Consider the following 25589-nt stretch of genomic DNA (forward strand, 5'->3'; position numbering starts at 1 on the left):
TACACTATATTCGATAGGCTTCTCAATCATGCACTCGTTTTGTTTTGTATGCTCGTAAGTTTGATATACAAGTTATATTTGGTAATTATAGTTGACCGATAAATGAATAGATTTATCAATCATTCACTTTTTTATATTACAATAAGTTTAATACATTCAATTGATATACTTGTTAATGATACACAAAATTAATACACCCAACTGACATAATTGTTTAATTTGGACACAACAAAAATTGAATTCACATGATCAATTTTATGGATCGAAAAACTACATTTTAAACCACAACTATTTAAACAATTTTATCGCTATTCAAGCCAACCCATTTTAATTCATTTAGATTTCATGAAAAAAAACAAGAACAAAAATAAAAATAAAAGTAAAAGAAAAGGTAAAAGTAAAAACAAAAATAAGATACACATTAGGTTAGTTAATTTACCAAAATCAAGAGTTAGCTCTTGCAAAAAAAAAAAAAAAAAGAAAAAAAAAAGAAAGAAAGATATAACAACAAAAGAAAAAACCTAAGGAAAGGCCCAATTAATTGGGTTGGAGAATAATCAGAGGCTCCCGTTTTGCTTTTTGAGAAAGGGCGAAATTTAGCCGCCTCTCTGTCTCAGCCACTTCCTCTATTCAGTCGCCCTCCCTCCCTTAAACCTCAGCCGGATTTTCTCTCCATTTCTCTCCTTCCTCCTTTCCCACTCGAGCATCCCCTTTGATTGTTTTACTTCAACAGCTTCGAGGCACACCTCTGAAACCTGTAAATTTTTAGATATTTCAGCTTCTGGTAGTCGATATGAGACCTTGAAAACCATCTATTTCATGGTCTTTTTTGTTTCCATCTTCTATTTGTTTGCTTGGGTTTTAGTTGGCTTTCTTTCTTTCTTTGTTGTTCTCTTTTGTTTATGTTGATTACCTTTCTGTTGTAGCTGAATGGTTATTTCCTTTTTTATATACTCTGTCGCTGTGTATGGTGTTTTCCACATGTTCTCTGTTATATGTTTAGGTTGTTGAGTTTCCTATTTGGGTTTTTATTAATTTTATATTCTAATGAAGTTTCAGTAAATGAAGTTAAAGCACTTACATTTCTCAAAAATATTTTTGGGGTGGGGGAAGGTGGTTATTCGCCTCTAGAACTAACCTTCATTTGGTCATTATAAAAAAGAATGGTGAGTTTCAGTTAGTAATTTAACGATGAATGCTTGGTCTCTATCTGTTCCAGGGGGAGATGTGTCTATTTTTATTTTATTTATTGAAATTGTAGAATCTAATGTCGATCCTCACTCCACCCAAATAAGTAAAAAGAGCAGAAAACAAAGCATAAATTACTTGGTGATTTTCTGATGTATTTTCTTTTTGGAAAGTTGGATAAAAAATGTTATCAACAGCTGGGTAGGAAGTTTGTCTGTGTCTTTTTGGCTCTTTTGTATTCTGTTGAAACTCCAAATTCGAATGGTATTTGTTTGCTTTATTGAATTACTTCAGTACAAGAATAAGAATTGCAGAGATCGCAATCCTTGACAACAATGGTAAATTCTGTTCTTCTCTCAACCAGAAGTAAACAGAAACATCTCTCAAAAACTCTTCACCAAAAACTTGTCCCCCACCACTAACTCACGATACCTATTTTATACACTATTTCCCGCCCAAAAGACAGCTAACATCCCTCCTACTTTCCCGCCCACCGACTTATTTAAATCACACGTGTGTTATGTTTTTTTTTTTTTTTTAATATCTATTTCCACACGTGACCATTAACAAATTCTATTTCTTCCTTCTTGTATACACATGTTTGATAAGGGGTCTAACATTACTTCCCCCTTTTAAAGTCACCTTGTCCTCAAGGTGAAAATTTGGATACTTTTCCTTCATTTCATCATAAGATTCCCAAGAAGCTTCATGCTTAGGCAAACCTCTCCAACACACCAGCACTTCCCACTGCTCAGCTCCAATCTTACGATATTCAATAGCCTCTTCCGGTTCAGATTTCCACATGTAATTCTCATCAATAAACTGAATAGTCGGTTGAGAATCCGCATGCTGTCCCATCATTTTCCTCAGCTGAGACACATGAAATACAGGATGAATTCTGGAATTTTCTGGTAGTTGTAGACGGTAAGCGACGGGCCCAATCTTTTCTATAATCTTATATGGCCCGTAGAAACGTGGAGCAAGCTTTTCATTCCTTCTACTGCGCACTGTAATCTGTCTATAAGGACGAATACGTAGAAATACATATTCTCCCACTGAAAATTCAACAGCTCTCCTTTTTTGATCCGCATACAACTTCATCTGTTCTTGTGCTAGGCGTAAATGTTCACGCAGAGAAACCAATACAAGATCTCTTTCTAGCAACATTTCCTCAACAGTAGAATTCTTGGATGGTGAATTTCCATAAGAAAGAACAGTAGGAGGTTGTCGGCCATAAACAACTTGAAATGGAGTCATGCCAATAGAACGATGAAAAGTGGTATTATACCAATATTCCGTCCAGGGCAACCATCTAACCCACTCCTTAGGTTTCTCATTACAAAAACACCTCAAATAAGTTTCCACTCCTCGGTTGACAACCTCAGTTTGGCCATCTGATTGAGGATGATAAGCTGTACTTTTATTCAGCTTAGTGCCGGATAAACGAAACAATTCAGTCCAAAATTGACTAAGAAATACCTTGTCTCTATCCGATACAATGGACAAAGGAAATGCGTGCAACCTTACTATCTCTTTCACAAACAGCTCAGCCACCAACTTAGCAGTATACGGATGTTTCAACGGTAAAAAATGTCCATATTTACTCAGTCTGTCAACCACCACCAGGATTACCTCAAAACCACTTGACTTTGGAAGGCCCTCCACGAAGTCCATTGATATATCACTCCATATCGCTTGAGGAATCTCCAATGGAACAAGCAAACCAGCCGGGGATAATGCCAATGTCTTACTCCTTTGGCATACTAAGCATTCCTCGCAATGTTTTTTAATATCAGCTTTCATCCCCATCCAATACAACTCAGCAGCTATTCTTTTATAAGTTCTCAAAAACCCTGAATGTCCTCCAATTGCAGAATTATGAAAAGTATCTAAAATTACTGGTATCAAAGAGGATTGCTTCAAAATTACCAGTCGATTCTTATACATCAGCAACCCTTTTTTCAAAGAGTAATCGTTTACTTCCAATTCTTCACCCTGCTCTATCTGCCTTATAATCCTCTCATACTTAGGATCTTGAAACACTTCCTTTTTTACTATCTCCAGATCAACAGCTATTGGAATAGACAGCCCAAACAGTTGCACTTCTTCTGGTTTTCGGGACAAAGCATCAGCTGCTCTGTTTTCCACCCCAGGTTTATAAACAACTTCAAATGAATAACCAAGTAATTTAGCTATCCATTTCTGGTACTGGGGCTGTATAATTCTCTGGTCTAGCAGAAATTTAAGTGCCTTCTGGTCAGTCTTCACCCTGAATTTCCCTATCAACAAATAAGGACGCCATCTTTGGACTGCCAATACAACAGCCATGAGTTCTCTTTCATATACCGGTCTAGACCTGTCCCTTAATGCTAGCGTGTGACTATAATATGCCACTGGTCTTTTGTCTTGCACCAGAACAGCCCCAACTCCATATCCAGAGGCATCTGCTTCTATTTCAAACTGTTTAGAAAAATCAGGTAAAGCTAATACCGGTAAAGACATCATTGCTGATTTCAACCGGTTAAAAGCCACAGTAGCTTCTTCAGTCCAGTTAAACCCTCCCTTTTTCAACAGTTGGGTTAATGGAGCAGCAATACTTCCATAATTGCGCACAAATCGTCGATAGTATCCAGTTAACCCCAAGAACCCTCTGGTTTCTTTGACATTTGTAGGTTGTGGCCAGTCAGAGATAGCTTTGATCTTCTCTGGATCCACTGCCACTCCTTCTCCTGAGATCACATGGCCTAAATACTCAATTTTCTGCTGTGCAAAATGACATTTCTTTTGATTGGCAAACAACTCATGACACCGCAAAACTGTCAACACTTTTTTCATGTGTTCTTCATGTTCTTCCTCATTTCTACTATATACTAATATATCGTCAAAGAAGACCAACACAAACTTTCTAAGAAATGGCTTGAATATGTTGTTCATCAAAGCTTGAAATGTAGCCGGAGCATTGGTCAACCCAAAGGGCATTACTAGAAACTCGTAATGACCCTCGTGTGTTCTAAAAGCCGTTTTTTCTATATCTTCATCGGCCATTCTGATTTGATGGTACCCGGACTTCAAATCAATCTTAGAAAATAGAGTTGCTCCACAAAGCTCATCAAATAACTCCTCCACTACCGGTATAGGAAATTTATCCGGAATTGTAGCATTGTTGACAGCCCTATAATCTACACAAAAGCGCCAGCTCCCATCTTTTTTCTTTACCAACAGCACCGGGCTAGAATATGGACTGTTACTCGGCCTTATTACCCCTGAATTCAACATTTCTTGAACTAACTTTTCCATTTCTTCTTTTTGATGGAATCCATATCGGTATGGACGAACATTAATTGGGTTTGTTCCCTCCTTCAAATGTATATGGTGCTCTATTCCTCTTCGGGGTGGTAATTTCTCAGGCCACTCAAAAACATCTTGAAACTGTTTGATAACTGAACCTATCCGGCCCTTGCTCTCCACTTCTGTATTTAACAAATAGCATTCGTCATCTTCTACAGTTTTCACTTGCAAAGATCGGCATTCAATCAGAAATCCACTATCCTTTTCTTCCCAGTTCTTTATCATATTTTTGAGGCTGATCCTTGCCTTAGTTAAACTAGGATCTCCTTTGATGTTCACTTCCTTTCCCTCGGCCAGAAAGGACAGAGACAAATTCTTCCAATCTACTGTAGTAACCCCCAAAGAATACAGCCATTGCATTCCCAGAATTACATCAACACCTCCAAGTTCCAAAGGAAGGAAATCCTCCACTATTTTCCAACCCTTCAACTGTACTTCCAGTTTTTCACATACTCCTTTTCCCTGAACAGCAGCCCCAGATCCTAAGATCACACCATAATGTGAAGTTTCTTTGATTGGTAATGATAATTTTTTTACCAATTTTTCTGACACAAAGTTATGTGTCGCTCCACAATCAATTAAAATAACCACCTCTTCTCCAAGCAATTTTCCTCTCACCTTCATAGTTCCGGGATCATTTAAACCTACTACAGAATTGATTGATAGTTCAACCACAGTAGTAAGGTTCTCATTTATTTCCATGCAGCCCAACTCTTTTTCTTCTTTTTCATCTTCAACAATTTCATATTCTTCCCTTCCTTCTGTCACAACAAACATCCTCAACTCTCGTTGTTCCTTCAATCTACATTTATGATCTGCGGAATACTTCTCATTACATCGAAAACACAACCCCTTCTCTTTCCTTGCCTGAAACTCAGCATCAGGTAATCTCTTATAACTCCCTTCTCTTCGGTTTTCATTCGGAACAGAGCTTCTCAGTGTAATAGTTCGTATGGGAAAAACAGTGTTGTTCTTATTGTCCCCTGCTACTCCTCCAGTGGATATTTTCCCAACAACACTATTTTGCCCCGCTATCTTACCCCCCGAGTATCCGCACATCTTGGCTTCAGTCCTGGCTATCTCTCTGTTTTCAACCATCTGGGCTACTTCCATCATTTCTGCCAAGCTTTTCGGTCGACAGAAAAATACTTCTGACCTCACCCACGGTAATAAACCATTCATAAACGTGTCTAGGATTACACGTTCTGGCAAGTCATTCACCGGAGCTACCATTTTATCAAACAAATTTATATATTCTTCCACGGTACCTTCCTGTTTAATTCTCAAAAACTGTCCAGAAATGGTTCCATCCTTATTAGATCGAAAACAAACTAGCAATCTCTCTTTCATATTCGCCCAACTAGTGAACTTATCTCTCTCTTCTTGAGATCTAAACCAGTTTAAAGCCGGTCCATCGAAACTAACTGTAGATACTAGCATTTTTTCAGAATCAGTTAGCTTATGGATTTGAAAGTACCTCTCTGCCCGAAATAGCCAAGAATCCGGGTCCTCTCCTGTAAAAACAGGCATTTCGATCTTCTTAAATTTGTTTCGGTCCTGAAAGCTTTCGTCACCGTCGCTTCTTCGTTCATTTCCATCGATTCTGAAACTTCGGTCTGCTTCTGTCATTCTACTGGAAGACGCGTCGCCTTCCTTTCCTTTAGCTTTTTCAAATTCCTTCGCGGCGGCTTCTGTCACTATTCCACTCATCGTCGACCTCTCCAACGTATTCGTTTCAATGATCGTGAATAACAACTGCTGCTGTTTTTCGGACTGAAGACGCATCAATTCTATGCTCTTCGCAATTTCGTTCAGACTTACCTCGATCGCCGGCACCTTGCTTAATTCCTTCTTCATTCCGACAATCTCTTGGTCGATGCATTCCAGACGTTCCTCTATCCGAGTCTGAACCATCCCTTCCCAGATCACGGCTCTGATACCAAAAATGTTGAAACTCCAAATTCGAATGGTATTTGTTTGCTTTATTGAATTACTTCAGTACAAGAATAAGAATTGCAGAGATCGCAATCCTTGACAACAATGGTAAATTCTGTTCTTCTCTCAACCAGAAGTAAACAGAAACATCTCTCAAAAACTCTTCACCAAAAACTTGTCCCCCACCACTAACTCACGATACCTATTTTATACACTATTTCCCGCCCAAAAGACAGCTAACATCCCTCCTACTTTCCCGCCCACCGACTTATTTAAATCACACGTGTGTTATGTTTTTTTTTTTTTTAATATCTATTTCCACACGTGATCATTAACAAATTCTATTTCTTCCTTCTTGTATACACATGTTTGATAAGGGGTCTAACATATTCTTTCAATTTTCCTCAAGTGAAACTTGTTGTTTTTATTAAAAAAATTGCTGAAATAGAGCAAGTTAAATGAATTATGTGAACGTGGTGGGATTCGTTTTTTCTTTGGATTTCCTGTAGAGTTTTGTTTTATCCTTCCTGTTGGTTCATCAGAGAGCTGCCTGTTTAAATAAAATTATATGTCATTTTATTAGCCCGTGGTAGGAATCAACCCTTTCTTTCCTTCTTATTTTAAGATTTCGACTTTTCATCAGTACGTTTGTTTCTTATAAAAGCATAGTTGACTGAAGGCTGTTTTTCCCTCCTTATCAGAAAACTAGAAATGAGTAGTTAATTATCCAATTCCGATTGAAATATTAAAATTTTGTTGGAGCAGACATGCACATTGATTTTATTATTTATTTTGGAGCATTCGTTTTTTCTATCACATGGCAATTCGATAAGCTGTTTAAGTAAGTATATGCCATAAGCTTTGGCGTTTACCGCTTCTTAACTTCTAGGCTGTCTATCACTTCTTATGATGTTTGGTATTTCTCAAATGCTAGGTAGTGAAAATGGCGGGAAAATCAAATAAATTGAAGAATAGGAAAGGGGCACACCATGCTCCAAATTCTTCCGAGGTAGTAGTTTGTTCTGGTGCTTCAAAAGATGTTAATAATGCTTTGGAGTCAAAAGCCGAACTAGTTGAATCAGCTGAGGAATCATCTGATATTAAAGCAGACATCAAAGAATCTGAAACAGCTACTCCAGAAAGTCAACCAAAGCAAGGTAGTTATTTGCATGATTAGTATAAGGAGTCCTACATTACGGAGAACCCTAATGAACGTGGAATTTACTTTAGTTGAGACTCTAGTTGCTGATTTTCTTTCTAAAAAAAGGCGAAAACCATATGAAATGAAAATAAGTTGTAATGGAGCACAAAGCATACTTGATACGTGATTAGTTTTTGTAAAACAACTCAAACTTTCTGTACTTTGAATTTTATTTTGGAAAGATTTGGAGCTTGATTTTAATGAACAGATTTCTTGTCACATAACAAGGAAGGTTTAAGAGTATCCTCCTCTACACCACTGTGCCCCAATAATTTGGTTCTTGTTGGATTTGAACATCATCACCTATGGGGGAAAATATCTGTCACCATCTGGTTTTCAAACTTTAGAACTTATACACAAAATAACAATGAGTTTATGAAAACTTCCGTTCCTTCCCAATTTTTTATTCCATGTCTCCGAGGTGCTTTTGGTCGCTATTTCATATGTTTGTATTTGACTTAACCTTCTAAGAAGCATTGACACAGACCCATGGCGAGTCAATTTCTGAAAAAGTAGAACAGAACACTATAATACTATATTTGTGCTTATTTTGGCATATTGTGAAAAGAAAAGAAAAGAAAAACCACTGAGAAAAAAAGGATGAAGGTGCTAGGTGGTTTGATCACCGGTGGTCTTGCTGTTGAGTTTTGGCAAAACAGAGAGAGTAAGGAAAGAATATCTGAGACTTGAACTTTCGAGGATGGAAGAGTAAGTGGCTAATGTTTTTTGAGGATTGAAAACTCAGTGGGTGAGTGCTGAAAACCCCGAGATTAAAAAATTTGGCTGGACCTTAATGGGCTTAAATGAGATGACGAAACCATTATTTTTGTTTTGTTTTATTTTATGTTTCAGCAGTGTCCTTCACATTTCTGAACCTACCTATCTTCGTGTGTCCTAGCGTGTTCGAAAATAAAAAATAAAATAATAAGAGATGCTTTTTTGCTTGTTGGGAGCACGTCTTTGTCGACATTGATACTAACTGATAGGACTGTCAGTGGTTTATTGTCAACCACCCTACTTTTGGTATTGATGACATCCTTTCAAATTTGAATGCAAAGTTGGGGTTGATCACTAACTTTGATGTTGTATTGTATCTCATTCGCACCAATCAATTTGCAGGGGAACTTCATCTTTATCCCATATGTGTCAAAACACAAAGTGGAGAAAAGCTTGAATTACAAGTAAGTTGATTTGAACATGTTAATATAGGCTTTCATATTCTTCATATAATTTATAATTTTACATGCAACTAATTGATTCCAAAGCTGTCCTATCTATTGCTTTCAATGGAATGAAAGAAGAAAATATACCTAATACTTGTTACATCTCTCTAGGATGCCTATTTTTGTATGAGTTAAAGTATTAATCATTTTAAAAAAAGAAATGTTTCTAAGCACCATGATGGACTTCTTTACATTCTTTGGTTCAGTGGAAAGGATGTTTGTGTAAACAGGAAACATTCCATTCAACAACAAGGAGAAAAATATGTTCCCCAGTGGATGTTCTACCTTCATAAGCAATGGGATATAAAATAAAGGGTCTTCAACGGAATTAATTTGAAAAAAAAATCAATTAAAAAATCTGCAGCTAGTAAATTTCATCTTGAAGTTGAAAGCACACTAAATCTAAGACAAGTATTCTATACATAGAATTAAGAGTTTTAAAATCAAGTTTGCGTGGCAAATAGCTACAACAACACAAGTGTACAAAAGTCTTAACCTTTTCTGGCCATGGAGATGTAAAATGTTACAAGTATCTTACACAAAGGATTGCACTTATCATAGTTGAACATTCAACAGAGCATGGAAGAACATGGTTGCACGATGCCAAGAGCAATGGTGATATGATGACTGTAGGGCTATAAAATAGGCAAAAAGGAGTTTAAAAATTTGATCATTGGTTTTTTTCCCATTTATTTAATTAAAAGTTTGTCATTTTATACATATAAAAAAGAGAATACTAGATCTCTCTATCTTCAAGGCACTAGGTTCATTAGCTAAAAGGTAAAAGAAAGGCATGTACTTGATTAGGAAGCAAGTGCTGCCTCGTTGGCAAGGGCTTGAGATCTCTTGGTCATATCTGCTCAGAGGTACCAGTTTTGAACCTACAGGTGAGCTTAATACCAAAAACCCTGATGTCCCAGGTTTTGGCCTTGGAGCAAGTGTGAGTGGCCAAGTATGGGGGAGCAAAAGATCTCTGGGTCATATCAGCTTGGTTACAAAAAGTTAAAAGCAAGGGCTCAGCTTGATTGCCTTTAAAATACTTCTGGAATGCGATTGCCCTTTTTTATTTTACTCTGTTGGGGAGGGCACAAGTGGCTATTTTCAGGAGGATCGGTGGGTGGGAGATAAACCTCTTTGTGAGTTGTTCCCTCACTTATATCATCTTTCTGACAAGAAGTTACATGTTGTTGCTTTTATTATATAGGCTTTTGATTCTTCATCGTCCTTGTTGTTGGGCTTCAAGCACCATCTTTCTCATAAAGAGGCGTTAAATGTTGTGGATTTGCTCTCTATCCTTCATATTCGGGGAGTATAGATTCTAGGCACTGGATCCTCAATTCTTCATTTCTTCTATAAGTTCCTCTTGCAACTTTTTTTTTGCTTGTTGTCTATCCCTTCTCTATCACAAATTGCTTTTTTTCGTCTGTACAATTTCTTGTGTGACAGATTTCACATGGGAGACTTAAACACTCTGGATGGGGTTTTAAACAAATTTCCCTTGTTTGTTCACACAGTGATGCATTCTTTGTTGACGTCAAGTTGAGGCTTAACATCATTTGTAGTCAGTTTGTCAGTTTGATCAAAGTCTTTAGCACCATTTGCTGGAGTGTTCTTTTTTCCCCTATGCATATAACAAGAAACAAATATTTTCATTAAGGAATTGGTTGGAGACTCTGATTTGTATTTGGCTTGGAATTGAGATGGTTATGTTGTTATTGAGGAGGTGCTCTTGAGCCTGCCTTTTTGTGGGGATTGTAATCTCTTTGCGTCACACTAGTTTGTTTAGCTTAAGAGAAGCTATAGGAATTTTAGAGTGGTGGAAAGATCTTTGAGTTGGTGAGGTTCAGTGCCATCTTGTGTGCTTTCCTTAGACTTCCAGTTTGGGTAACCTCCCAGTGTGGCAAGGAGAAGGAATGTTGTTTTTGATCATCTAATCCTTCTTTAGGGCTCGTGGCATTCGTTCTTTCACATTTTATTTGTCCCTTCTTCCTCCTCTTTTTTCTCTATTTTCTTCTCTCTTTGGCAAATTAAAATTCCAATAGAAGTTTTAAGGTTTTTTCATGGCAAGTTTTACATGGGAAAGTGAATTACTTGGATTGTGTGCAAGGACATTCGTTCTTTGCTTTGTTTCTTCAATGATGTATTATTTGCTGAAGTATCTCAATCATTTGTTGTGGGATTGCTGGTTTAGGTTTCTTGAGATTGTTGAAGAACTTTATTTGATGTGTGTGGTGCTTGGGGTAGGGATGCTTTTTTGAACCTCCCTTCTAAGGAAAAAGGGGCAAAGTCTTGGGGCAAACAAGCTTCTTTGCTATTTTTTGGGATATTTGGTTGGAAATGAATAACACAATTTTTAGAGAGGTTGAGAGATGAGTGAATAGGTTTCGGGAGGTTGTTAGGTTTAATTCCCTCTTCCTTTGAGACTTTGTTACTAAATCCTTTTTTCTTTTTAAATTGTGATTTTGCGATTTTTTTTGTTTTTTCTTATTGAAGTACCTTTTTAGTAGTTTATTTTGGCTCCTTTCCTCCAAGCTTGTTTTTAGTATCCCTTTTTTTCTCAATGAAAACTTTGTTTCTTACCTACAATAAAGGAATATTTATTTCTCTCGAGTCCCTTTTAAAATTAATCTCCAACTGAAGTGAAGTATAAGATCAAGTGTTAGATAGTTTTGTCCCTGATTTTTACTTGCAGCTTGTGAGGACTGAGGAGGTTAAATACGACTAAGATCAAGAGTTTTTGTTCATATTGTAATTGTCTGATCATATTTCATATTTGTGAAATTTTACATCAACAAACTGGCTGTTATGAATTTTCTGTGCTTGCAATTTATTGTTCAAGTCATTGGTCTAACCACCCATTTGGTACCTTCAGAAATCAATTCTTCGTCTTCAGTTGCCTGTTCTTTTTGGCAAGATGTCTCAGCAACCTGTCGCATAATGAAATTCATAATACTTGTTTCTTTAATGAGTGTTGCAGCTCAATCCGGGGGACTCTGTTATGGACATTAGACAGTTCCTTCTTGATGCTCCGGAGACTTGCTATTTCACATGTTATGACTTGTTATTGCACACAAAGGATGGTTCAACTCACCAACTAGAAGATTATAATGAAATTTCAGAAGTAGCTGATATTACAATCGGTGGTTGCTCGTTAGAGATGGTACCTGGTATGGGAATTTCTAATTTATTTTAAGTGATGGACGATTTGATTTCTGGTCTCTCATGTGTTTGTTTTCACAGCATTATATGATGATAGATCAATAAGGGCCCATGTTCATCGTACGAGAGACATGCTTTCCCTTTCCACTCTTCATGCTTCGCTATCAACATCTCTTGCAGTACAGTATGAACTGGCCCAAAAAAATGCAGCAGCAACTACAGGAGGTTTGGATTGTTCAGTTCCCTGAGCTCGTTTCCTTTATTGGCTTGTTATGTATTTTTAAGATTTTATATTGTTTGGGAAATTTCATTGTAAGGAGGCTTTTGTGTTTTAATTTGATCCAGATACTGCGAAAACAGAGGTCCCAGAGCTTGACAGCCTTGGTTTCATGGAAGACGTTTCTGGTTCACTTGGCAGTTTTCTATCATCATCCTCGAAAGAGGTAAGATGTGTAGAGAGCATTGTCTTTTCATCCTTCAATCCTCCTCCAAGCTATAGAAGGTAAACTTAAACAATCTATTTTTATATGCTCATGTGAAGATCGTTGCTTTTGTTTGTCCACTGGATGCTCTTGAAGAACACATCTTTTGTTACTTCCAGGCTCACTGGAGATTTGATATATTTGGATGTTATTACATTGGAAGGAAATAAGTTCTGTATAACAGGAACTGCAAAACATTTTTACGTCAACTCGAGCACAGGAAATGTTCTTGATCCAAAGCCATTTAAAACTGCATATGAAGCTAGTACCCTGGTTGGGCTGCTGCAGAAGATCAGCTCCAAGTTCAAAAAAGGTAAAGCTACAATTGATTGCTGATCACTTGAATCATCCAATTGGTGAAAACTTTTCCATTCCGTTTGATATTTAAACTAACATTTTTTTCTCTTGTTTAAAGCTTTCCGTGAAGTTCTGGAACAGAGAGCCTCTGCACATCCTTTTGAAAATGTTCAATCTTTGCTGCCCCCAAATTCATGGCTTGGAGCCTATCCTGTGCCTGGTGAGTTGCTTTTTCTCTTGAATCCAGTTCGTCCTGTTATTTAGGATCTTAAAGCTTGATATAGCTGATCATTCTCTGGTTATAATGATTGATTAGTGTCGATAACTTTGAAATAGCATTATTATTTAGCCTCTGCTATACAATATGTACATGGCTGGATTATGCTATGATTGGTAATTTAGTTTGAAGTAGCTCATTTGTTGACAATGTATTATTTACATGATATGTGAGATGGATAAGGTGTTACAAGATAGTTTCAAACCTCTGAGTTGATTTATGTGGAAAAAGACGCTGTACTTTCTGCAATTTGCCGTTATTTCTTTTTGAAATAGTCTGCTTTGCTTCTTGTCACTGTTTCATTAGTTTGATATGATTAATTCCATTTGAGATTTATTTTTGTAGATCACAAGCGTGATGCAGCCAGGGCAGAAGATGCATTAACCCTTTCCTTTGGTAGTGAGCTGATTGGCATGCAAAGGGATTGGAATGAGGAGTTGCAGTCTTGTCGGGAGTTTCCTCATACGACCCCACAGGAAAGGTATTATTACCTATTTGCTAAGAGGCCTGCTCTTACTACTTTCTTTCGATTTACAATATGTTCCTGTGATCAATTCTTAATAAAGCTATATGATGCAGGATTTTGCGTGATAGGGCTCTCTACAAAGTAACTTCAGACTTTGTCGATGCAGCTATCAGTGGTGCTATTGGAGTCATCAGCAGATGCATACCACCAATAAATCCAACTGATCCAGAATGCTTTCACATGTTAGTTGTTACAAAAAGTTTTCTTGCAGAATGTGACACATCTGGAAATGTTTATTTTGTTTTATATTGTTATTTAAATGTAACAATATTTGGAAGACTTCTGTTTAATGCTCAAGGTCTTAATCAACTGCAGGAAGCTCAACTTTTTAGTTCCACATCATAATGCAAAATAACTGCTTCATGCTTCATTGCATTTGTTATTAGATTCTTTCTTTATACATTACTAGGCAGTAAATATTTTGCACTTCCAGTTACAGTGGTGCATGTCATGATTGGCTGGTTCATTAATCTGAATGTTGAATTTATAACCAATCATTTGGTTTGTTATCAATTTCAAGAATCGTTGAATTGATATTGGGCTTTACCTTGATTGAATTTTAGGTACGTACACAATAATATTTTCTTCAGCTTTGCTGTGGATGTGGACCTTGAACACATATCCAAGAGATCTGCATCTGATGGTAATTCTAAAGTTCAGGGCACGAGCTCATTACATGGTCTGTCGGAGAGGGCTATAGATAATTCATTGCATGTTGACACCAGACTTTCTAATGGTGAAAGATGTAATTCATCTTGTACTTCGGAAGTTAATGGTATAACTGAATCTTCACCTGATGGTTCAACTGAGACGCAGTTGACTGAAAGTGAGCAAGCTACGTACGCCTCTGCTAATAATGATTTGAAAGGCACAAAAGCATATCAGGAAGCAGATGTCCCTGGGCTTTACAATCTTGCTATGGCAATCATTGATTACAGGGGACATAGAGTGGTAGCTCAGGTAAGCTTATCATATGCTGATGTTAATTTCTGATTCCTTAGCCACTCCTGCTTTTAAGGGTTCAATCTCCTTGGAATACTATGTTTGTGCTTACCGCTTATTTTTGAACAAGGACCAAAATGGAGAGGATTACTACCTGTTTGTTAGAATGTGAATGGAAGTCAAAATTGAATTCCATGGGAATGGGATTGAGTATGAAGGATGATAATGTTTGTTCCTTTGTTCCCGTTCTAATGTAGGGTGTAATGGGTTTCTTTGTGATAACTCATCACTAACTGGATAATCTTTTTGTTGTAGTTTGTTCTTTTGTTTGTTTTGTTTTAGTTTTTTTTTTTTTTTTTTTTTTTTTTTTTTTTTTTTAATTTTAATTTTTAAATTTAAATTTAAATTTAAAATTTTAAAAAATAAAAATGTTCAAGTCTTGTTTGATAACTATTTTGATCTTTATTTTTAGTTTTTCATTGACAACCTTTTTGGTTCAGACTTTTAAATGTAAGAAAATGAATTATGAATTAAATTGTAAAATCCCAAAAAGGAAGTTTTTTAAATTTTCTGTTTCTCAAAATTTCACCTTTTCAGTATGGCTAGCAATGAACATTTGAAATATGAAAATCTTAATATAAAGTATTAAAATAGTATTTAATTGTCTAGAGAAGAAACCCCAATGGAGACCTATGATATAGCATATACAAATCTTTTATTTTTAACACTACAATGTTATAGGCAATACAAAAATGGACTCACAAATTGAATTATTTATGTTATAACTATAAGCCTCTTATAATTGTACCGCAATCAATGTGGAATATAAATAAGCATTGATGTCATAACAAAAAACACAGTACAATCTAATCTTATTCTTCCCTCTTGGCTAACTATTTACATTTCTCTACTTTCTCCCTTTTTCTAGTGTTTTTGTCAAAAGTTTTCTTTAACTAACCGTATTTTTTCTCTCAAAAATCTTTCTTCCTCTTTCTATGTTTGTTTTCCCTCTCTAAAATTTTGTTTTTCGAACCCTTGTCCCTTTTTTATATTTGAAATTAACTTTTTTGTCTCCAAAATATTTATTTTTCTTATTTATTTTTTGTGTTAGCATTTTCTAAACTATTCTTTCATAAATTTACTTAGATTTTTAAAGGAATTAAAAAACTCAATTCTTTGTTCAACTAGATTTTTTATTTTTAAGTTTATTTTATGTTCAAAGTTTTTTCTCTCTGAAGTTTGTGTTCTTTTCTCTAAACTTGGATTGTATTAAAATATTTTTTAAGATTATTATTATACACGCATCTCACTCCATCAGTGAAAGAATGAAAAACCGCAATCTATTGGTATCAGATGTATCTATTTGACTCAACTGAAACCTACCATTGAAGAGTGATGCCATATCTAGAAAGGAGTTGTAAAAATTTATTAAAGTAGGGGCAAATCGGGGTGAGAAAGATTCTCCCCTCATAACACCTTTTACATATAGGTTGGATTTAGATGTGTATCTCATACAGAGCCTCCTCTCCCTCACCCACAATCTTTAACTTCTCTCACTAGTAGATAACAAAGGTCTCATTTAGTGGTTTCAGATGTTTTGGCTAGAACTTTTGGATCTAAGAGAGGCTTCAGAATGATGCCTTTTCAGCTAAATGTTTGTTGCATTTCCCTCCAAGGACCAACTATCTATTGAGTTTTTATGAGCAAATATGGGCTCATCCATCTGAGTGGACTAAGGGAATGGTGGCACTTTTAGGAACCCTTGGAAAGCAATCTCTTTTGATTCCCTCATGTTCTCCGTTTGTGAAATGCCTTGTGGAAAATTATTTTAGGATCTATTTCTGGAAGACACTGGTTTGGTGATGTTTTTTCCCTTTCTAGATTTCCCCGTCTTTATCATTTGCCCACCAAAAAGCTGAATCTTATCACTTTCGTTATTCCTTCCTCTTCGTACTTCTTCTGCTTCTTTGGAATTCTGTTGTTTCTTTGTTCGATTGGAAAAGAATAGATGTAGTGGATATTTTTTTTCTTTATTCAGTTTGTGCTTGCCCATGGTGGGGAATTGTTGTATCTGGGGTCTTCTGACCCTCTAGGCTTCTCTTGTAGTTTTTGTTTCCTTCTTCAATGTGATCCCTCTTCCTTTGGCGTCCTTTCTCTTCGATTTGGAAATTTAAAATTCCAAAAAAAGGTTAAACTCTTTGGTTGGCAGAGTGAATACCATGGATCACGTTTTGAGGTATCTTGCTTTTGTGGTGCATTCTTTGAAGAGGTTGTCATAAGACTTGGATAATGTCTTTTGGGTTTGTTTGTTTGCTCACTCTTCTGGGACAATTTTAATAAGGGTCCCTGATTTCTCTCTCTAATCTCTCAAAACTTTTATTTCCTTCTGGTTTATCAGTCTTCCTAGCTGTATTTATTTAACTTCACAACATTTCTCGTTGCACAAGTGCAGCAACAGGAGGTAAGCTAAGCATGCCTGTTGACATAAATGGTCTTTTTTTGTTGTTGATAAAAATATAAATGGTTAATTGAGTTTAGGGACAACGGTATTACTGTCTCTGATTTTCTGTATCCCTTTTGCATTTTATTTTACAATATTCTAATAGTTCTCTGAATTTTTATGCTTTGCTCGTTTCAGCATTGTTTCTGATTAGCTATAATCCACTTTTCTGCTGCAGAGTGTTCTTCCTGGCATTCTTCAAGGGGACAAATCCGACTCTCTTCTGTATGGTTCTGTTGATAATGGTAAGAAAATCAACTGGAATGAAGACTTCCATGCCAAGGTGAGGGAGAAGATGTGGTCTGGTTTAATCATTTCAATGATTATTTTTCATAAAAGTTACGTTTTTTTATTATTTACTTCAGGAAAGTTTTCGGTCATTAATATTTAAACAATATATTGTCATTTTTAGGAATATTGCTTCCATTGGAGTTACTCCTTTGTTCTTAATATTCATTGATCGTCTAGTGTGTCCTTTTTTTGGTTTAATCTTATGACCGATTGGAGAAGTTTTTGTAAGCCATAGGATAGGTTTTCTTTTTGTAAGTTCATCTCATCAATAAAAGTTTTGTTTTCTAAATATTTATGTATATATAGCACCTTACTATAAGTGCCAAACAATGCATAGGTGCTGGAAGCTGCCAAACGTTTGCATTTGAAGGAACACTCGGTCCTCGATGCATCTGGGAATGTTTTCAAGTTAGCTGCACCGGTGGAATGTAAGGGCATTGTAGGCAGTGATGGCAGGTGAAGCATTGTTTATTAGCTGTATCTTCAGGCTTCATCTTCCCTGTCCTATTGTTTTCAGCTACATGAATATGTTATCTTTTTTCTTATCTGAGACAATAATCTATTTTTAGGCATTATCTTCTTGACTTAATGAGAGTAACTCCTCGTGATGCGAACTATACTGGGCCAGGATCTCGATTTTGTATTCTAAGACCAGAGCTAATTACTGCTTTCTGCCAGGTACTTTAAAAAGAACTGGTGGAAAAATTATATCTTTTTGTTTTCATGCTATTTATAATAATGTTTCTTTCGTGTGAGAAGGCCCAAGCTGCAGATCAGTTAAAATCTAAGGTTGAGTCTGAAGGAACTACTAGCGTAGTCGATTCTCCTGAAGTGGCTGATGCTGGAAAACAAGAGGAAGTCTTGGCTGATGCTAGAAAACAAGAGGAAGTCTCGGCTGTAGCTAGTGATGGAAATGTATGCATTACTTTCTGTTACTTTATTTACATTACTTGTCTTCAACTTAACGAAGTATTGCCTTTAGCTAGTGATGGAAATGTATTATCGTTGATTAACTTTCCCAATTGTTGTATTTATCTACATGTTTTCTTTGATTTGCAAGTCAATTTATTCTTCTTATGGGATTATGTTAATGTCAGTTTTATGATTTCTTGGGATCCTTCATCATATCAATGGATGAAAATCCAAGTGATTGGATCTTGTTAAATATTTGAGAGATCTGAATTATGTTTCTTTCAGGATACTAGCAAGGACGAGAAAACCGAGGATCTGAAAGAGAGCTCACTGTCACAAAATGAAATCTCTTTTAATCCTAATGTCTTAACTGAATTTAAGTTGGCCGGGAGCCCAGAGGTTAGATCTGAACTTCCATACTTTAGCTGCTTTTTGAAGGTCCCTGTTCTCAGTTCTGTTAATCTTGCATTCACCAGGAGATTGAAGCAGATGAAGATAATGTGAGGGGAGCCAGTATGTTCCTCACAAATGTTGTGCTGCCAAAATTTATTCAAGATCTCTGCACACTGGAAGTCTCACCCATGGATGGCCAGACGTTGACTGAGGCGCTCCATGCTCATGGAATTAATATTCGGTATATTGGAAAAGTGAGCATCTATATTCATAACAAATGACACTAACATTTTGATGTCCTTGTATTGGTGGTATGCCCTTAAATAAAGATTTTCTTTGCAACTATTTTGAACAGGTTGCTGAGGGCACTAGACATTTACCCCATCTATGGGACCTTTGTTCCAATGAGATTGCAGTTAGATCTGCAAAGCACATCCTCAAGGTGCTAAATCTAACTTATTCCTCCTTTTCTTACTATGAAATTTCTTACTACGGAGTGCATTATGCACTTTCTCAAAGCAATTCTGATACGTAGAATTTTATGGATTCTCCATGTTTGATAATTCAGTCTGGCTGTTTGTGGAATTTAAGACGATGTGTTTCTCATGTTGTGGTTGTAATACTCAATGCTGTCATATCTTTTCAGAACTCATGCATGATCTTGATAAGCACAGATAAAAATCATTTTTGGCTAGCCTTTTTTCATGCCTTAACAAAAGGGAAATCTATATTGCTGTTCTTTTGCATAGTGGCATTTTGCATCTTAATGGTAATATAAATACTCTTGAGTTGGAAACAATGCTGATGTGAGACAATCTGATAGAGTGGAAGAACTTACCCCCATTGGCTCATACTTTCTCTCTCGTATTTTCCAAATGAACAAATCATTCCATCACCTGTTAATTAGTATTTCACACTAGTATTACTCATTGTACAGGATGTTTTGAGAGATACCGAAGATCATGACTTGGGGATGGCACTTTCCCATTTTTTCAATTGTTTCTTTGGAAGTTGTCAGGTGCTTGCTACGAAAGCTGCTAGTAATACACAGTCCAGAACCCCAAAGAAGGTTTGTTCAAAGCAGATATTAGTGTCTGGATAAAATTATATTATTGTTGACTACACCCATTCCCTGAACTAATATTAAATATTCTTCGCACGTGGATTAGCGATTACTCTTGTTGACTACCCGTATTCCCTACTAATACTAAAATAAACTTTTTTTTTCACGTGAATTCAGCTCGTCTACTTGCATTCTCAACGTGTTCTCATTCAAAGGCTTTCTCTAACTATTCTATTCAAGACATTTGTTTGGATTTGAATGCTTTCATATTCTCAGCTCGTTTTAGTTTATATCTTTTAATTCAACATTTATTTTAGTTTCTATATTATTGTGTTTTGAGCATTGGCCTCTCTTCATTGACAATGGAAGGTCTTGTTTCCTTTTAAAATAAATAAATAAATTAATATTCTTCTCTAAACTTTTAAATTTTATTTGCACACTGCAAGTTTAGTAGCTGTTAATGTGTGAGGCTATTAGTATACACCTAGAAAGAAATGAAATTGATGTTGTGGAATATTTTAATTTATTGTTTTAGCATTTACTTCAAACATGCAATTGTTTTAATTTCATACATCAATGAAATTTGTTTCTAATAAAATAAACATGCAATTGTTCTTTGACTTGTGTAAAGTGAAAAAAAGGATGTAAAGCCTAAAGAACCCTTTCTGCACATGCCAAGAGGTACCTCATTATCGATGACAAAAACTGAATTTAATTACTCCTTGAGAAAGATGAAGGGTAAAAGGTTATGTGTGCCAAGAGGTACACATTGTGGCTGATAAAAAAACTCTCTCGGCACTCTACTACAACTACTGCTCAATGAGCTTCAATTAGCTTAAATTGATTTCTCATGTAGTACATTTATGTTACAGGATCAAACGGGCCACCATCATTCTTCAGGAAAAATTTCAAGGGGACAAGCCAGATGGAAAGGCAGAACACATGCAAAGAAGAGCCAATCCTCGTATATGAGTGTTAACTCAGATTCTCTTTGGGCTGACATTCGATATTTTGCAAAGCTCAAGTATCAGGTGATCTTCAACCTATCATGAATGGCTCCTTAATGATGTTCAGATTTATTTTGTTGTCACGTACCAAACATTTGTATTAAGGATATGCTCTTCACTTCGTTGTATGGATTGTTCCTTCTTTACCATACTATCCAAACTTTAAGGTATCCTAGTTTTTTATATTGAATAAAAGCGGAGAAGAAAAATAAACTACCGGTTTTTTTTTTGGTCTCGATCTTCTCTAAGAGAAAAGCTAGAGTATCGGAGTTCCAATTTGACACCCTACCTAGTACCTATGCTACAACTTCTACTTCCTATCAAGTGTCAATACCTTGTGCAATCTGCTTCACTGTGTAGTTGACATGAAAAGACTCCGACATTCTTCTCCTTATGATATTATCTCAAAGACATAAAGATAAACTAAGCTTCCGTTTGGGCTAGCTATCCCCGTCTATTCATTCCTGTTATTTCACTTTTTCCATTATCTTTAATGAAAATTACGCTCTTCACTGACTTGTTAAAATTTAAAACCATGCGTGGCTATAACCATGTCTCTCTTTTAATATATTATTTATTTATTTATTTTTAAATCAATTAGGCATTTATGTAATTTCTTATAATGAAATAAATTCGATGCAGTTTGACTTGCCGGATGATGCACGGTCGTGTGTGAAGAAAGTGTCTGTTGTACGGAACATTTGCCATAAGGTAACTATTCATTCAATTATTTAATTCCAGAGTGCATCTTAAATATATTTCAATTTCTAATTTGGATGCTATGCACTATGCTTATTTGTATTTATGGAGATATACCACCGTGGAATCCTGGCAGAACTTCCCTAATTTGTGTGTGCTGCATAGATTGAATAGTGGGGATGTTTACTTGTTCGCCACTTATCTCCCTTGAGTTGTGGCGGAAGTTTTGGTTGTTACTCCTTTAACTTATAAATGAAAATACACGAATTTATATTAATATGAAGTTTTAATACCTTTCACCTTATTGCATAATTATAACTCTTAAAAGCAAGCAATGTACAAGTACAACAAAAATCTCTATACCACGCCAAATATTAGTTTTTCTTTACCAGATTGTTTTCAGACTTCCTAGCTTTCTATTGGGTTAATGATTTGCTCAACCATAAAATTGGTTCTTGACAGGTTGGAATCACAGTTGCTGCTAGGAAATATGATTTAAATTCTGCTGCACCTTTCCAGACATCAGATATCTTGAATCTCCAACCTGTTATCAAGCATTCGGTTCCAGTATGTTCGGAAGCGAAGGATCTTGTCGAAACAGGAAAGCTGAAGTTGGCAGAGGTGGGCTGTAATGTTGTTTTAATGACTTGTTTTGGTTTGCTTGAATTTTCATTGCCAGAATAATAACAGTAGCAGTGTCATTGGATCATTATCTAGTTGCTTAAGTTAAACTTGTTATAAGCTGAATAGCAGTGGCATAAACAGCTTCTGAAAATTTGAATGGTTAAGGAGTTTACTTGTCATGTACTGCTTGACGGAGTTTTAAGAACTAAACAGGAAAAATAGCTAATCAATGTGTATTTGCAGATGGACCTGAATTATTAATGTTTGGCTTTAAAAAACTTGATTGATTATATTTTTTTTCAGGGGATGCTTAGCGAAGCCTATGCACTATTTTCAGAAGCTGTGTCGATACTTCAACAGGTAATGATAGTCCATTCTTTAGCATTGCCTGCTGAAAGAATCCTGTTAGAGGACAATCTCATCACTGGAATACTTATTTGCCTCAGGTTACTGGTCCAATGCATCGAGAGGTTGCCAATTGTTGCCGGTAAACATCAGGACTTTGCAAGCACCCAAATTTTGTCCATACATTTTATTATTATGCTTCTTGTTTTAGGGGCACGAATATTTGGCTTTAATTTGCGTTCTAGTTTTCATTAACAAGCATATAATTATGCTATGAAGACTGATCTTTTCCTTTTTGAAATTTTAGGTACCTAGCTATGGTTTTGTATCATGCAGGAGACATGGCTGGAGCCATAGTCCAACAGCACAAGGAACTGATTATAAATGAACGTTGTTTGGGTTTGGATCATCCGGACACAGCCCACAGGCATTTCCACATCCATACTTAATTTTGTCTAACTAATTGAATCAAGGATTCTAATTTTGTTGAACTTGAGAAAAAAAAAAAAACCTGGAATTCCTCCAAACCTTTAGTGAATGTCCATATTTTCTCATTTGTAAATGAGATTGCTGCTTTACACAACGTTTGGTAGTCACAAATTATTCCCAACACTTAGGGTCACTTATAATATTTATTTGACTTTGCAGGAAGCAATTGCATGAACATTCTCGCTGGATGTTATTGGTTTTAAAATTAGTATAGGTTATGCATTTGCTACTGTGAGTAGCTGGCTGGTGAAATGTGTTGGCCAGAGCATATATATTGTTCATCACTGTTTTCATTCGATTTCCTTTCACTTAACAGATGAATATGCTGTATAAAGCATAGAATGTGTAAATGAGATTATTTTATGGGGTTCATCTGTTATAAATGATATATACCTAAATGAAAGTTAAATGGATGAGATATAATGTTCAACAAATTAGTCCAATGATAATGATTCTGCCGTGCTTGCTTCCATCTTGTATCCATGCATGTATGTTGTCTTATAAATTAGTTAGCGTATCTGTTTCCTGATATGAATTTTGTTTGCTTCTGTAGTTACGGGAATATGGCTCTTTTCTACCATGGACTTAACCAAACAGAACTGGCACTACGACACATGTCCCGAGCATTGCTGCTGCTAAGTTTATCATCTGGTCCTGACCATCCTGATGTTGCTGCAACTTTCATAAATGTTGCAATGATGTACCAGGATATTGGAAAGATGAATACTGCTCTTCGTTATTTGCAAGAAGCATTGAAGAAAAATGAAAGACTTCTAGGCGAGGAACATATTCAGACTGCTGTTTGTTACCATGCTCTTGCTATTGCATTCAATTGTATGGGTGCCTTTAAGTTGTCCCACCAGGTAATTCCTTGAACAGAAGCTTTTAATAATGTTTGACATCTGTTGTAATGTATGACTAAGATTTGTCTCTCACGGCAGCATGAAAAGAAAACCTACGATATACTGGTGAAACAATTGGGTGAAGAAGATTCGCGGACGCGAGATTCCGAAAATTGGATGAAGACATTTAAGATGCGTGAGGTACAGGTAAGTAAAAGATGGAAAAGAAAATATGAAGGTTAGAGCTACCAAAAATTCCTCTTTCGTTTAACAATGTAGATTATATATCGACAGATGAATGCTCAGAAACAGAAGGGCCAAGCTTTGAATGCTGCCTCGGCTCAAAAGGCCATTGATCTTCTCAAGGTATTCTTTTAAGAGGCTCAATTTTATTAACTAATGAAATTTACAAGAGAAGACTAATAAAAATACTACTTGAAGACACCCCAGTTAGGGAGGGTGAATAATGAATTTTGAGTGAAGTACAAGAAAATTTCACTTGCACTAAACTTGGAATTAGAACTCCTAGATGACGTTGCAAGCGGAATATTATCTCACATTTTTGTGTCTCTTTCAATCCTAAATTTAAAGGCTTTCAATGGTATTCACCTTGCAGTCTCATCCAGACTTAATACAAGCATTTCAAGCTGCTGCAGTAGCTGGCGGTGGATCTGGCAGTTCTGGAGCTCCCATCAACAAATCCCTGAATGCTGCCATTATTGGTGAAAATCTTCCTCGTGGTAGGGGTGTAGACGAGAGAGCTGCTCGTGCTGCAGCTGAAGTTAGAAAGAAAGCTGCAGCTAGAGGCCTCTTGATACGTCAGCCTGGTGTCCCAGTTCAAGCTATGCCTCCACTTACCCAGCTGCTCAATATCATAAATTCTGGCATGACGCCGGATGCAGTGGATAGTAGTGAAACAGATGGTGAGAAGAAAGAAGTTAACACCAACCTTTCTAACAACACCCCAGTTGATGGAAAACAAGAACAAGCCCCAGTCGGATTAGGCTCTGGATTAGCGTCTTTGGATGCAAAGAAACAAAAACCGAAATCAAAAGCAGCAGTTTGATTCGTGGAATTTTTTTGTTATGTTAGCCTGATGATAAATAATTTATTTGGAACAAAGGGAGGCAACTCTCTAATTGGCTAATTATGACACTTCTGAGTCCATTTTAGAAAAGAGTTGAGCTTAGTTGTAGCAATTGGCTGCTAAAAATATTTGTTTAGATGTGCCAGTGAAGTTATAGGCATCCCATTTTTTTCAATCCTTTCTCAATAATTAGAGTCGTTCAAGGGGGGATTTTGAGCACATTTTTATCTTTTTTGTTTTTGTTTCTGTTTCCAAGTCAAAACTCAGAAATCAGGTTAATGTAGAACACCTGCGTTCATTTGTACGGTATGTAACGAAATATGATCTTCATCGTCAATTTTCATACCCTAACCCCTCACCTTGTTTCAAATATTTTTTTCTTTTCTCGATATTGAGCATTAAATACACATACATTTGTGTGCATTATTTGTGAGCAATTTCTGGTTTAGTAACTATTAGTAACTATCATACACAAACTGCCATTTCAGGAGTGAAACTTGTTTTTGAGAGGGAATTCTGCCACAATATTACTTAACAGATATCATTTACAAAGAAATTTTTTGCTAGCCATTTATCTTAGGAAATGCTATCAGAATTCTGACACTGCGTTTCTTAAGATTAGTTGGAGTCTTATTGTTGGTATGAATTGCTCACAACCAAATCAAGAACAAAACATTCCCCCGGCACCAAAGAAATTATCGTTGCCTCTCTTAAGAAACAAAATTGGTATTTTAACCTTAGAAGTAACATCGTGAAAAA

The 25589-nt window shown here is 36.2% G+C and overlaps 1 protein-coding gene across 5 annotated transcripts; it reads left to right on the forward strand.

The window, feature by feature from the left end:
* Window positions 1-539: 539 nt before the first annotated feature.
* On the forward strand, window positions 540-25200 carry LOC103500303 (clustered mitochondria protein). 5 transcript variants are annotated; one of them, XM_008463561.3, is made up of 29 exons: window positions 540-784; window positions 7406-7628; window positions 8792-8853; window positions 11873-12062; window positions 12136-12279; window positions 12400-12556; window positions 12656-12849; window positions 12952-13053; window positions 13456-13591; window positions 13690-13818; window positions 14200-14596; window positions 17257-17361; window positions 17707-17825; window positions 17939-18047; window positions 18129-18284; window positions 18567-18680; window positions 18758-18928; window positions 19030-19116; window positions 19612-19743; window positions 20610-20768; window positions 21387-21455; window positions 21906-22064; window positions 22371-22427; window positions 22514-22554; window positions 22720-22839; window positions 23455-23764; window positions 23843-23950; window positions 24038-24109; window positions 24360-25200. In XM_008463561.3, the coding sequence occupies exons 2-29, from the start codon at window positions 7415-7417 to the stop codon at window positions 24807-24809; spliced, it is 4263 nt and encodes a 1420-aa protein (XP_008461783.2). In that variant the 5' UTR covers window positions 540-784; window positions 7406-7414; the 3' UTR covers window positions 24810-25200. The 5 variants fall into 5 exon arrangements, with proteins under 5 accessions (XP_008461783.2, XP_008461782.2, XP_050939118.1 ...); XM_008463560.3 differs by having other exon boundaries at window positions 540-757; XM_051083161.1 differs by having other exon boundaries at window positions 540-757; window positions 7410-7628.
* The last annotated feature ends 389 nt before the right edge of the window (window positions 25201-25589 follow it).

This window comes from Cucumis melo, chromosome 4 (assembly GCF_025177605.1).
Source record: "Cucumis melo cultivar AY chromosome 4, USDA_Cmelo_AY_1.0, whole genome shotgun sequence".
In the NCBI taxonomy this organism is placed as follows: domain Eukaryota; kingdom Viridiplantae; phylum Streptophyta; class Magnoliopsida; order Cucurbitales; family Cucurbitaceae; genus Cucumis; species Cucumis melo.

Coding starts and splice junctions, on each gene's coding strand:
- LOC103500303 (XM_051083162.1), top strand. Junction 19,117..19,611: donor CTGCAAAGCACATCCTCAAG/GTGCTAAATCTA, acceptor CTCATTGTACAG/GATGTTTTGAGAGATACCGA. Junction 22,428..22,513: donor CTGTGTCGATACTTCAACAG/GTAATGATAGTC, acceptor TATTTGCCTCAG/GTTACTGGTCCAATGCATCG.